We start from the raw sequence: 12,714 nt of genomic DNA, 5'->3' as shown, positions 1-12,714 counted from the left end.
ACGATTTTTATGGCTCTTTTTTCTCCTGTTTTCAGTTTCTCTAAGGGAAGACTGAGAAGAGGACACCTAAGCATTGTTATTAATTTTTTAAAGGAAATTATTATCTTGCTTATTGGTTTCCATATTTATTGTTTAAGATTGCAATGGCTGTAACTGTTAGAATTTGTGTGCTGCTCTTAGGCTATTTTGTTTATATAGTCTAGCTTTCTCTGATCCTTAATGTGCATAAAGTCCAAATTTTGATATTTTTATTTGCTCAGCCACTAGCGATGAAAAATATTCCATGAAGCTCTGAGCAGTCTGGTTTTGCTTCTGCCACTGTTCTAGAGCTTTGAGGCACGTCACACTCCTTTGGGGACCCAGCGTCCTCATTTCTAACATATGGGGGCTGGATCATGATCTCCTGAAACAGAAATTATAACTCTGCTGCTATTGCATTTACTGACTGAGACCAACACGTACCGAAAGGCTAGGCTACATCAACACTGGGATATTTGTATTTGTATTTTTACGAATAATATTTCATGTCTCCCCAAACAGGTGTTCATACAAAATCTTATGACTTATTGGCCCCAAGGTCTTGTGAGTGATAAAGGAAAAAAAAAATTAAATTTCTACCATGCTAGAAAATAAAGTGTGAATGATTGTAAGATGCGTCGTAATATAGTTTTCTTAAAATCTAATGCAAGGGAGAGCAAATTAATTGGTACTTTTACTAGATTAGGACTTTGAAAAGACTCAAGGTGGATACTGAAAATGTTATAATATAATTAAAATCAGGGAAATAGGCCAAATTTACTATTTAATTTTGTTTTTTTTTTCTTTAGGTTATTCATACCATCAGTGCCACTGATAAGGATGATTTTGCCAATGGACCAAGGTTTAACTTCTTTCTTGATGAACACCTGTCTATAAACCCAAACTTCACTCTGAAGGACAACGAAGGTGAACGTGAATACATATATTTTTTGATCGATGTGGTGTCTGCTTTGACTTGACAGGGAGTAGGCCTGAGCAGCTTTGCTCTATTCTTATACACCCATGAACAGCTTGCAAATCAACATTCAACGTCAGTTTGATGTTAATGTGTTATGATCCGTGAATAGCTTGTATTTAAAATTGAGCCATATGTACAAATAGCTTTCATTGAGTTTGTTCAGAAGCATCCCTTTAAACAAGAAATGTACATGTAATATGCTCTTGGGCAAATTTTAAGAGAAATCTTAGCTGACAAACATGTTTATGAGCTGCTGTAACTGCTAGGAGGTGGAAAAATTTAAATTAGGAAAAATGAAAAATATATCCTAGGGACAGTTAGGAAAAGAAATGCAATGTTTGAAATCATCTTGCATTAAATTAGCAAGGCTATGGAGATGTGCCATACCCATTATATTTCCTCTTGCTATTATGAATATTTTCCAAAATATCGGTAGACACATGTGCATAATTACAGAGCATCATGGAATGTTTGAATTACTTTTGTTTAACCTTCTCCGTTGTGTGAGAAAAAAGAACACCATAATAAGTAGTGAAGATTCATCACGATTTAGATTCCTTATTTGGCAGATCCCTCAAAGTTGTGCACAATCATTCTTCCATATGTAAGGAAAACAGAAAGCCACCAATATATATGGTGTCCTCATTAGCATCAACTTTCTTCTTCTCAGAACTATCTTTGATCACATTTATCTGAATATTCTCTTATGTAGGTTTGAACACTTGCCCCAGGATCACATGAAAGAAACAGTGGCACATACATTTTGGAGTAAACATTTAATTCCTTGTCTGTATCCTTCATGGAGAAGCATTTTCAAATGCAAGGAAAAACAAAATCACTAAATGACCACACACGAAAGCATTTTTCCCATTGATCCCTATGCTTCTTTAAATTATAACAAGGATACCAAATGGTGTGTGTGGCCATAACAGGGTTTATAGGAAAATACAAAGCTTGTCTCTTCCATTTTAACTATCCCTGTGGTCAGTTCTACTTATGAGACACATGTGTGTGTATGACAAACTGTATTTAAGTGACTATTGCACATTTATTTACATTTGAATATCCTGTCCATATGATTCCAAATATATTTATTATAATTAACTATGCTAAATATATACAAATCAATTCATATTTTCCCCAAATCAAATAATTGTGCAATTTGGGAAGCATTGAACTCTCTGCTTTAGTAGACTGAAATCTACTATATGTAGAAATCATGTGTAGAAATAACATATTTAGAAATTGTCCTCATATTTCAGTAGAATTTTTTCCATTCCAAGAAAGATATTATTTCACATTTTTAAAGTAATTTTAATTTGATGATATTATAAAGAAAATTTGCCTTAGATTTAAAGATGTGTTATAGTCACACTCTAATGTATATAACTCTGAAAGTATTTTAGAAAAACAAGAGACTTTTATGGCTGTTGAAACCCACATTAGTGACTAAAAGTCCTACATTCAAGATTATTATGCCTGGAATTTTTAAATTTAACTAATGAGTATATTCAAAAGGTTTTAATTCTGTGATTTGACAACATTGCCAGTGCTGGGAACTCACATTTAAGACATTTCCCTCAAATATATACACACTTTTGAAAGTGTTCATAATGCTGATGAATGCTTTAAATCAGCTATGCCATCTCAAGCATCTGATGCCTGCAGATAGTTGTGTAGGCATAAAGATGTTTTAATTTAATTATGAATTTATTTAAAACAAATTTCACTTAAACATTTTTGAGAACTGATGAAATTACAAATAACACAAGTAATTTCTTTTGGATAGGAAAAAAACAGCAATTTTCAGGAAAAAAGATACTAGTGCACAGGTGAAATCATGTGCTTGTGCAAACAGCCTTGCGTGTGCTGGGTAAGACAAACCACCGAACTCCTCTGAGCCTCAGCTTTTACATTCGTGAGCCTTTCAAAATGCCTGTTTTGTAGCATTGGGGGAATTAATGATACTCTGTATAAAGGTATTAAAGTCATGATAGCTTGTTCTCCAAACACAAGGCAGTTATGGATAATGACATATAAAGATGAAATTAAAAGTGGAACAGCCTTAGCAAAATGAATACCTGCCTTCACGGGTACACCCTCAGGATAACCACCAGGGCAAAAGCACAAAGAGGAAGAGTCAGCAAATCCAGGCCTCCTGGATTCTGGCCACTTGGGCACTGAGCTATATGAGTTAGTAGACGTTTACGTGCCCCCAGAACATAATGAAATCCAGAAGTAAAAATTAAAACTATAATTTTTCTGTGCCCACAGCTTATAGGAAAGTGCATATTCAGGGAATAATAAAAAGCAGACAGAGCCTCTAAGCCAGGATGAGGGATCAGGAAGCCATTGGTTCAGCAGCATCTCCAAACTGCTTTATGGCAAAGAGTGAGTGAAAAAAAAAAAGCTGTTTCCAAAATAAGACAGAGGGAAATGCATTATCATTGTGTGTATGATAAGCCCGAAAGTCAAAAAATAAGAAGATAGTCAATAAATTATAAATTAGAAAATGAATTCACTCTGAATAATACAATATACATAAATGAACATAAAAAGACTAAATAGGATTTTTAAACTTAAAAAAAAATCTTTTTAAAGAGCAAGAAGTGACAACATGAAATGAGACAACAGTGAAAGAAAATGTTTGCCTAAAAATGGTTTTAAAATCCTTATCAGAATAAAACTAGTTTTTGCAAAGATAGAAAAGTATATAGAGTGATATGAAAATATATAGAAGTTTCATATTATATACATAACTATAAATAAACATATAAACAGAAATTTAAATTTTAAATTTTGTTTTAAGTATATGTATGTAGATATATCACATGATATATGCATATAAATATAGGTAAATATATAGAAATATGTATGAAACTATACTTAGAAATATATAGAGATTTAGTTATATACATAGAGCTATATAGATATAAATTATCCATACATTTTAAATTTAATTGTGTATATACATGTATAATATGTATATGCATATATATTTACATACACACAGATACAGAGTGAGAACAATTAAAAAAATAGCATTACTTCTAGGCTGGACACAAAGAAAGATTTAGTAAGTCAAATGTAAAAATCATTAATTCAAGCAAACAAAGTTCAGATAGATCAAAATTTTTTTTAAATTGTGAGAACACTTAACAGATATGGAATATAAAATATCTGGAAGAATTAAGAAGACAATAAAGCAACAGGCAATATAAATATTACATGATAATTTTTTCAAATTTGGACCCTCATGATGAATATAAACACCAAAAGGCAAACACAAATCTATACTTGGATATGCCAGTTTAAAAGTGCCAAACCTCAAAGATAAAGAGAAAAAACTTAAGCTATCAAAAAGAAATGATAGAACACTTGAAAAGCAATAATAATTAGATTTAAAGTAGACTCCTGTTTAGAAGGAAAAAAAAAGATGATTTTTTTTGTCAGAACTTGATTTTTTAATCAGAAGATGATTTTTTTATTAGAAGTTGATAACAATTATATGCTCAAACTGGTAAAAGAAAATAATTTCTTATTGCCAAACTTCTCTATAGTTATCCATGGTGAGCTATCAGGAATTAAGGGGAAGCAATCATTGAAGACTTTTTCCAATGTATAAGAAAAGAAAATTTTTATTTTTAGTTACTAACATTTTGGCAAATATTTTATTAATCTCTGCCTTCAGAATCTCTGCAAGAAAAAATAGACAAAAAGATTTGCAATTAGTATTTCATTTCAAATGTTAAAACTTGAAGAATTGGCATTGAATTAATAGAATAGTAATCTGTAATTTCCAAAACAAGGAAAGATTTTTTTAAGTTAAATAATAAAGATATCAATAGAACAGAGATCAGAAAGTAGTGTAAAAGATGCAAAGTAGAAATATGGAAAAACTTTTTAAGAAGTAGAAACTAGTATACCATAGACCATAATCATAGAATAACTATCATTCTTAAGGATATTTTACTATAGGTTTAAAATATACTGTTACAAGAAATATACCAAATTTAGCATATGATAGGAAATTTGTGTATAAAAAGTTAGAAATATTTAGCTGTTGCTTAAAAAAAAACAACAAAACAGCTACTGCTGGAAAAGAAAACAAATCCAAAACTTGCTCTCTTAAAACACATTTATTTAGCTCACATTTCTAAGAATAAGCAATTTCTGATGGATTCACCTGGGCAGTTCTTTTGGTCTCAGGATACTTTCAATTAATACAATTAATCAGCATTGTATTGAATGTTCTCCTCAATCCAAAAAGATAAAACAAAAGCAAAAACAAACAAAACAGCAATAATAAATAGAAACAGAACACAAAATTATCATTGTTAATGAATGATGCAATTGCCTCTGTAAATAAATTAAGAGAATCCACAGAAACATCTTTAAGAAGCAATGAGAGAGATTGCCAAGTTTTTGAAATACTAATAAATGCCCCAAGTGGCTAGATTTCCTATTTAAAAAAAAAAAAAGAATAAATATCAAATCAGATACAATTTAAAATGGTAAAAAAAAATCGAACAAATTAACAAAAAACCTGCAGTCATCAGAGGAAAAATATCTAATAATGTTTAATTTCACCATTATCAAAGGCAAAGTTACTGAAAATATAAAAACAAACCAGGGAAATAATATATTAACCACATTAGTAAATCCAAACACTCAATTTCCATAGTAATCTCTAAATTAAATATAATTTTAATCATAATCAGAATTTAATAATCTGTTAATAAAATGCAAATGGTAAAAGACTGAGAAAAGCAAGAATGTAAGATGATGAAGAAAGTGTATAGTTAGAGAAAAAAGAGCATATCCCGATAGATATCAAGACATTATACAGCCTTTAAATCTCTATAAAAGGAAGAAATGGTTATCAACTACAGCAGTGTTTGGACTACCTTTTCTTTGAATGGATGTGTTTGCTTTGATGGAACTCTTGCTTCCTTGAACAGAATATTAGCTCAAGGAATAATTTGTTAATTTTTTCTTATTATAGAGATGATATTATAAAGATATAAAAGTACTGTAAGCCTTGACAGCTGGAAATTTTCTTTATTAATGTAACTGACTGTCTAAAATTTGATCGACTGCCAGAGACCCACTTCAAAGAGGCATTCATTTCAAAGATGGCTGTCTTGAGTAAGCACACTGCCAACCACTAGTGGATAAAAGCCAGCTCCCAGATCCGCCTTTGCGCTCGAGATTTTGGGTAATTTCAGTAACTGAACATTTGGGCTGTTTGGGATTTTTTCCTCCCCCAACTTTAGACTCCTGCTTTTATGTTTAAAATGCATCTATAAAGAGTGAGCTCTAGAAAAATCCTAAACCCCGACCCTTGACACCAGTAAACGTAAAGCCCAGAGACACCCTGAGAGAATTCTTCTACTGACTGGCCGTATCTGCTTGCTAAATAATTACGTTTAAGACAGTGTTCCCTGTTGTTCCAGATCTTCATCATCTTTGTTAGATCTTACCTGCTGTATGTTTTTATCCCTCATTAATTTGGAATCTGCTAATTTCTCTGAACATTGGAGAACAAATGTCTTCTTAAATGTTCCATCCTATTTATATAAACGTTTATTTGGGGCTTTTTTTTTTTTTTTTTTTTGATTCACTGTGGTGGAAGATATCAGCATGCAGCTAATAATCTGCTAAAGAAAGCAAACGTCCTATCAAATCAAATACAGCCACTCAAAGAACGTGTGGTCCAAACACTCACTGCTTTGGTTGATAGTCATTAGTTTTCCGTTTTATAGAGATGCAGATCTCTGGTGAAATTCTCGAGCCTTTCTGTTATGTTTTCTATCTTTTTTTTCCTTCTATTTTCTTGAACGTATTAATCTTAATGGTTTTACTATCATTGCCAGCTAATTCTATTTTGTCAATATGATAATAGGCTTCTGTTTTTGTTTTTCGTCAGGGGGACTGGAGAGACAGGACTGGGATTTACAGTCTTGTTTCTTAATGTGTGGAGTAATTTTTAGTTGGCTGTCCCACGTACTGTCTAAACCTAGAAGAGTCTCAAATGGCAGTATATTTCTTCAGAGAGTGTTCACCATTTTCTTGGATAAGCAATTAGAGAGGGACATTATTACAGGCATGCCTCAGAGACATTGTGGGTTTGGTACCAAACCACCACAATAAAGCAATTGTCGCAATAAGGTGAGTGCTATGAATTTATTTTTGTTTTCCAGTACATATAAACGTTATGTTCCCGCTACACTATAGTCTATTAAGTGTGAAAGAGCAGTGTGTTTCAAAAAAAGTGATACATGCTTTACTTTAAAACTGCTTTATCGCTAAAAAATGCTCACCATCATCTGGGCCTTCAGTGAGTTGTTACGGTTTTACAGTGGCAACGTTAAAGATCACTGATCACAGATCACCGTAATAATAAAAAAGCTTGAAGTATTGTGAGAATTACCAAAATGTGACACAGAGGCAGGAAGTGAGCAAATACTGTCGGGAAAATGGCACCAATAGTCCTGGGGGACACAGGGTTGTCTGTCCACCTTCAATTTGTTAAAAAAAAAAAAAAAAAAAAAACACAGCATCTGCAAAGCACAATAAAGCAAAGCAAAATAAAAGGAGGTATGCCTGCATTTTAGTCCATCAGGCTTGAGCTAAGTCTAGTTTGCAGTTTTGTTTAGATTCAGTATACTGCTGATTTGCCTGTGTCCCTAGGACATAGCCTCTGGGCCTTCCAGCTGAGAGCCTGTTTGTGCAGTCGGGCCATTCACCCTGGTCCCCTAATCTTAATCACTGTCTGTTCGACAGGAATAGATGGAGAGGGGACAATGCTCTTCTTTGTCTTCCAGGGCTTTTCCACTTAAAGCTTTAGGTCTCTGCTAAACTTTCAATTTAAACTTTCAACTTAACAAATGTGCTTAGGGAGAATCAGCCACGTGTTTAAGGGCCCTCAGTTTCCAACGTGACTGCAGGCCCAGGAGACTTTTAAAAGCTCATCTAGTTTCTCTGTCCCCAGCTGAAAATTCCAGCCTCCTGTTAGTTCCTGGTATAAACACATACGTTCTAATCGAGTTCACCTCCCCAGACTTTTCCCCTCTCTGGGATCTTCACCCCTCCGCTGACCACATGTCGTCCGTTCTCAGACACCATTCAACAAATTTCCTTGAAGATTTCAGGCTTTTCTCTTATTTATTAGCAGGAGTATTGGTTAGTCAGAAACTGCTAATTTATCTAGACTTACATTTTGTATCACAAGAACCATTTGGCAAGTTTCATTAAATAGCTGGGATACAAACTGAGCTTGGAAGAAAGGACACTGTTCAGTAATAATCTAATCATTAAGATGCTGGCTGCCTGGTTGTTCATTGATATGCTACAGATATTTGTTCTTAAAAATTTAATTAAAATTGATTCAGGGATCCCATCCCATCCCCGAACAAAACCGGGATCCTCTCCAAAATTTCTGAGGATTCTATTATGGGGGTGGGTTACACAACATTGTCACTCTTGGTGCCAGTCACCAACTCAAATAATTTTTCTCTATTTTTCTGGCTTGTTTTCTCTGTTACTCTTCTATGCCTGCTACCATCTTTCTCCTCAAAGCACCAAGTGCTTAAGGCATAAAGTATTAACCAAAGGTAGGGTGAACAGAATGGGGAAAGAGCAGCCCGGCTTAGCAGATGTCTAAAAGGGATAATCGATGAAGGAAATCGTAGCCTAAGAATCAATGTCAAACTCATTCTTTAAAAAAAAAAAATCTTCACTAAGATAACATGTACAGCTAAATAAACTTAACTTACAGATAGATCCTAAAAATCATCTCCAAAGTGGAGTGGCATTGAGAGTCAGAAGAAGAAGAAATTTAGGTACTGGCCCAAATCTACCCAGTAAGTCATCCTGTATTGGAGGAATCCCTACAAATCAGAGCCCAAAGATCGCAGGACATTGCAGGGTCATGCAGACCGAAGGACAGAGGCAGTTAATGTATATTGGGGTGTACTTAATATTAGAAAGAGAAACCGTACTTAAACATCTAAATAAGACTTTTTGAGTTGATGCATGGAAGTATTACCAATTTTAAAATTCAGGTGAGATGATAAAATTCAAATGGACACTGCTGAAAACTGAAGCAGTAGTCTGAAAGATCAAAGAGGAGGCAATGCTGCCCAAGAGAATGGTACTTTCTCCATCTTCCCCTCTCCAGGTGAGCTGGGAGGCAGAGTATGTGTCCTTGGCACCTCCCTGCTCCGTTGAGTCTTGTGGCATTTTGCTACCTCTCTTGTTTCCTATCATCTGGCAACCTCCAGTCACTTCCCCCTTTTCACCAAAGTCTTGGGAGCACTTTCTCCATCCATACTTGAAATCATAACTCTGGAAAAATCCATTGCCCAACAGAGCAAGTTAACCAGCACTTCAGTCACCCATCAACACTCAATACCCCACAGTGATCCCCAAAGCGGATTCATGTTTTATATGAAGTAAGTCAGACAGAGAAAGACAAATATCATATGATATCACTTATATGTGGCATCCAAAAAATAAAAAAAGAAAGATATATTTATAAACTAGAAATAGACTTATGGACATAGAAAATAAACTATAGTTTCCAAAGGGGAACAGGGACGGGGGAAGGGATAAATTAGGCATTTGGGCTTAGCATACACACATTGACATATATAAAACAGATAAACAGCAAGGACCCTACTGTATAGCACAGGGAACTATAGTTAATATTTTATAATAACCTGTAATGGAAAATAACCTGAAAACAAATACATATAGATATGCATACGTATAACTGAATCACTTTGCTGTACACCTGAAACTAACACACACTGTAAATCAACTACACTTCAATTTAAAAAATGACAGATGTGGTTATATGATGCCCTGAACCTCCCTAATTAGAGCACATACCACACTGTGAGCTCTCTCCCCATTTAGACTGCAAGCTCTACAAGGACAGGGATTTCGGTCTGACTTATTTACTGTTTTCTTAACTGCTTCCCCAATGCTGGACACAGAGGAAATTTCAGATAAATATTTGTTAAATGAAAAAAAAAAAAAAAGAAGAAAAAGAAGAAGGAGGAGGAGCAACACAGAAGGATGTTTTAGAATTAGACTCTGGAAACAGGTGGCCTCCATTTGAAACCTGGTTCCTCTGCTAATTGTGAGGCCACGGCCAAGTCCTTGCTCTCAGTGGGTCTCAGGTTCTCCTTTTGTCAAGTGGAGACATGGAGGCAATTACTACTTCATTCTTGTGAAGAGAGAGCAAAATATGAAGAATTTGAAATCACACACAAAATGCTGCAACTTATAAAGGGTACATTTGAGGATAACTAAAAATTAAACAAATAAGTAGATGGAAAAATAATAATGAAATGTCTAAAGGAATTACCTTGATTGAAGGAATATTGGAATTTAAGATTCAAAAATATGTATATAATCCCAGATAAATTCTGTAACTTGAGAAATAAGAAATGATTTTACAAATTTCTAGACAATAAATTTAAATTGTAAAGAGAATAAATGGCGCTGAAATACTCATTTGCAAAATTCCAAGCTAATAGTCAATAGACCTTCTTTTAGTGACATCTGAAAAAAAAAAAGAACTACAATAAAATAAATCTCTTCCTATTTAAGATAACACTCATGTGACAACTAGGCAAGGGTATTTTAAAATACTGAATGTCTCAGAAAATATAAAAGCTATGTACCCAATTATAATAAAATTCTGTTGACAAAATATTTGGAGCTATAGCAGCCAACTGAAAATAAAATAAAAATAGATTTCCACAAAAAGAAAAGACAAACTATAAAATAAATAATATATGCTTAAACATGACACAAAAATAATGATTTGTGTGTACCATATATTCACATATGAAAGTAATCATGATAATATGATAGAAAAATATTTCTTACAAAATGCTTATGAAATGCATTTTACGTATCTTTAATAAGAATATACTCATGTATCAAATTTAAAGAAAACCATGTGAAATACACACACACACACACACACACACACACACACACACACACGCATACTCAGCCCTAGTTCCCTGCCTGACGTTTTACTGGTTTACACTGGCCGTCGAGCGTGCCCTACTCCAGCTTCACACTGAATTACTATTCATCACCATTCTTACTCTCCTTAGAATGTTTTTCCTCTAAAAGAAATTCTGTTGTCAGCTCTTAAGTTAACATTGTTTTTCTCCTGCCATTCAACCTTCAAGATGGTAAGCACTGTCTGCTGTGTATGAGGCAGGATCCAAGCTGTCCAGAATGCAAGGAATTAAAACACACAGCTCCTGCTTTCAAGGGACTTTCCATCTACTTGGGGAAATAAAGATGATATGAAATATAACTTGCCACTGAAGGCAGTGAAATGTGAGTTACTTTAGAGAGATCACTAAAAGTCATGTTGTTCAAGGAAGTGGAACTGTTACCGAAGGCAAGTTTGAGTGCCCGCAGCAACATGAGGTCAAACAAACTGAATCACTGGAGTTTGGAACAGAGAATGGTTTATTGCAGGGCCAAGTGAGGAGGACGGGGTGGCTCATGATCAAAAAACAAAACAAAACAAAACAAAACAACTCCGAACTCCCCAGGGGTTTCAGCAAAGCATATTTAAAGGCAGGTGAAGGAAAGGGGTTGCAGGGTATGTGATCAGCTCCTGCACAATCCTCTGGTTGGCTGATGTTGAGGGAACAACAGGGCAGTTAACACTGTCAACCCCTAGGCACCAGAAGGTCTGGGGGCCACTGGCTCTCAATCATTAAGTAGTTAATTTCTTCCCTTTGGTGATGGTTTTTAGCATCTGAAAAACTCAGGAAATATGCATGAGATACTGTGATCTGGGTACTTCAGAGAGGAGCTGCGACAGAGGATGTGGGGGAGGGGTCTGACCCTGGAAGGCCCCACGGGGTCCTGCTGGATTACAGAATGCAATTTGACTTCAAAGCATAGAGTCCATTCCACCAGGTAAAGAGAATCAGAGAACACAGAGAATACTCTTCAGTTAGGAGGGGAATGAAGTAGCATAGAGAGGACAGAAGGCAACATTAGTCCTAAGAATCTAGCCAGGGAGATGTGGCGAAGCAGAGACACGGCCATTTTAATTCACTACTAAAAACACAGGAAGTAGTAAGCACTGTGCTATATTTCGTGCCCCTACCACCAAATAAATAAGATATTCTGCCATTAATCCTTTAGTTGCTCTAGTACCAAGTTGTGGTGGAAAGAAGAATGGGTACTAAACAACCTTCAGTATTTATCTGGAGAGTTGACTCCTCACCTATGAAATAAGAAACACCTTGATTTGGAAAATGGCCAAATGATGGATTTCTATCTTTTTTTTATAATATATAGAGTAGAAGGTAATTCTAAATATTGTGTTTTTTTAATAATGACTTTATTTTTATCATTAACTAGTAAATTGGTAATGACAGATTTATTTAAATTTAAAAACCAGAGTTCAGATGGTAATTTTTAAATTACAGCATTTAAAAGTGGTATTACCCTAAAATAAGAACAAAAACATGGAATGTTTTCTCATTAAAATGTAGTTTTTCCTACAACCATCTTCTCTTTAAATTGTGATAGGTAAAGTTTTCATTCTAGCAGCAAAAAATCCCCCCAAAATTCAACTTCTTAGCCAAATAGCTATAGCAAAAGACAGATAGCAATAATGCATGAAGTCTCTGAGTCTAGGCTTACCCAGGGGTCTGTGCATA

General features: G+C 34.5%; 1 protein-coding gene across 7 annotated transcripts in view; it reads left to right on the top strand.

Moving 5' to 3' along the window:
* CDH18 (cadherin 18) overlaps positions 1-12,714 on the top strand; it is an 884,058-nt gene that overhangs the window by 852,596 nt on the left and 18,748 nt on the right. For all 7 annotated transcript variants that reach the window (XM_074356520.1, XM_074356521.1, XM_074356531.1 and 4 more), the window contains one exon: positions 828-945. In XM_074356520.1, coding sequence (XP_074212621.1) covers positions 828-945 — 118 coding nt within the window. The remainder of the gene's footprint in view (positions 1-827; positions 946-12,714) is intronic.

Source organism: Camelus bactrianus, chromosome 3, assembly GCF_048773025.1.
Source record: "Camelus bactrianus isolate YW-2024 breed Bactrian camel chromosome 3, ASM4877302v1, whole genome shotgun sequence".
Taxonomy (NCBI): Eukaryota; Metazoa; Chordata; class Mammalia; order Artiodactyla; family Camelidae; genus Camelus; species Camelus bactrianus.
Note: the sequence above shows the minus strand (reverse complement) of the source record. Positions and strands in the feature narration are given on the sequence as shown.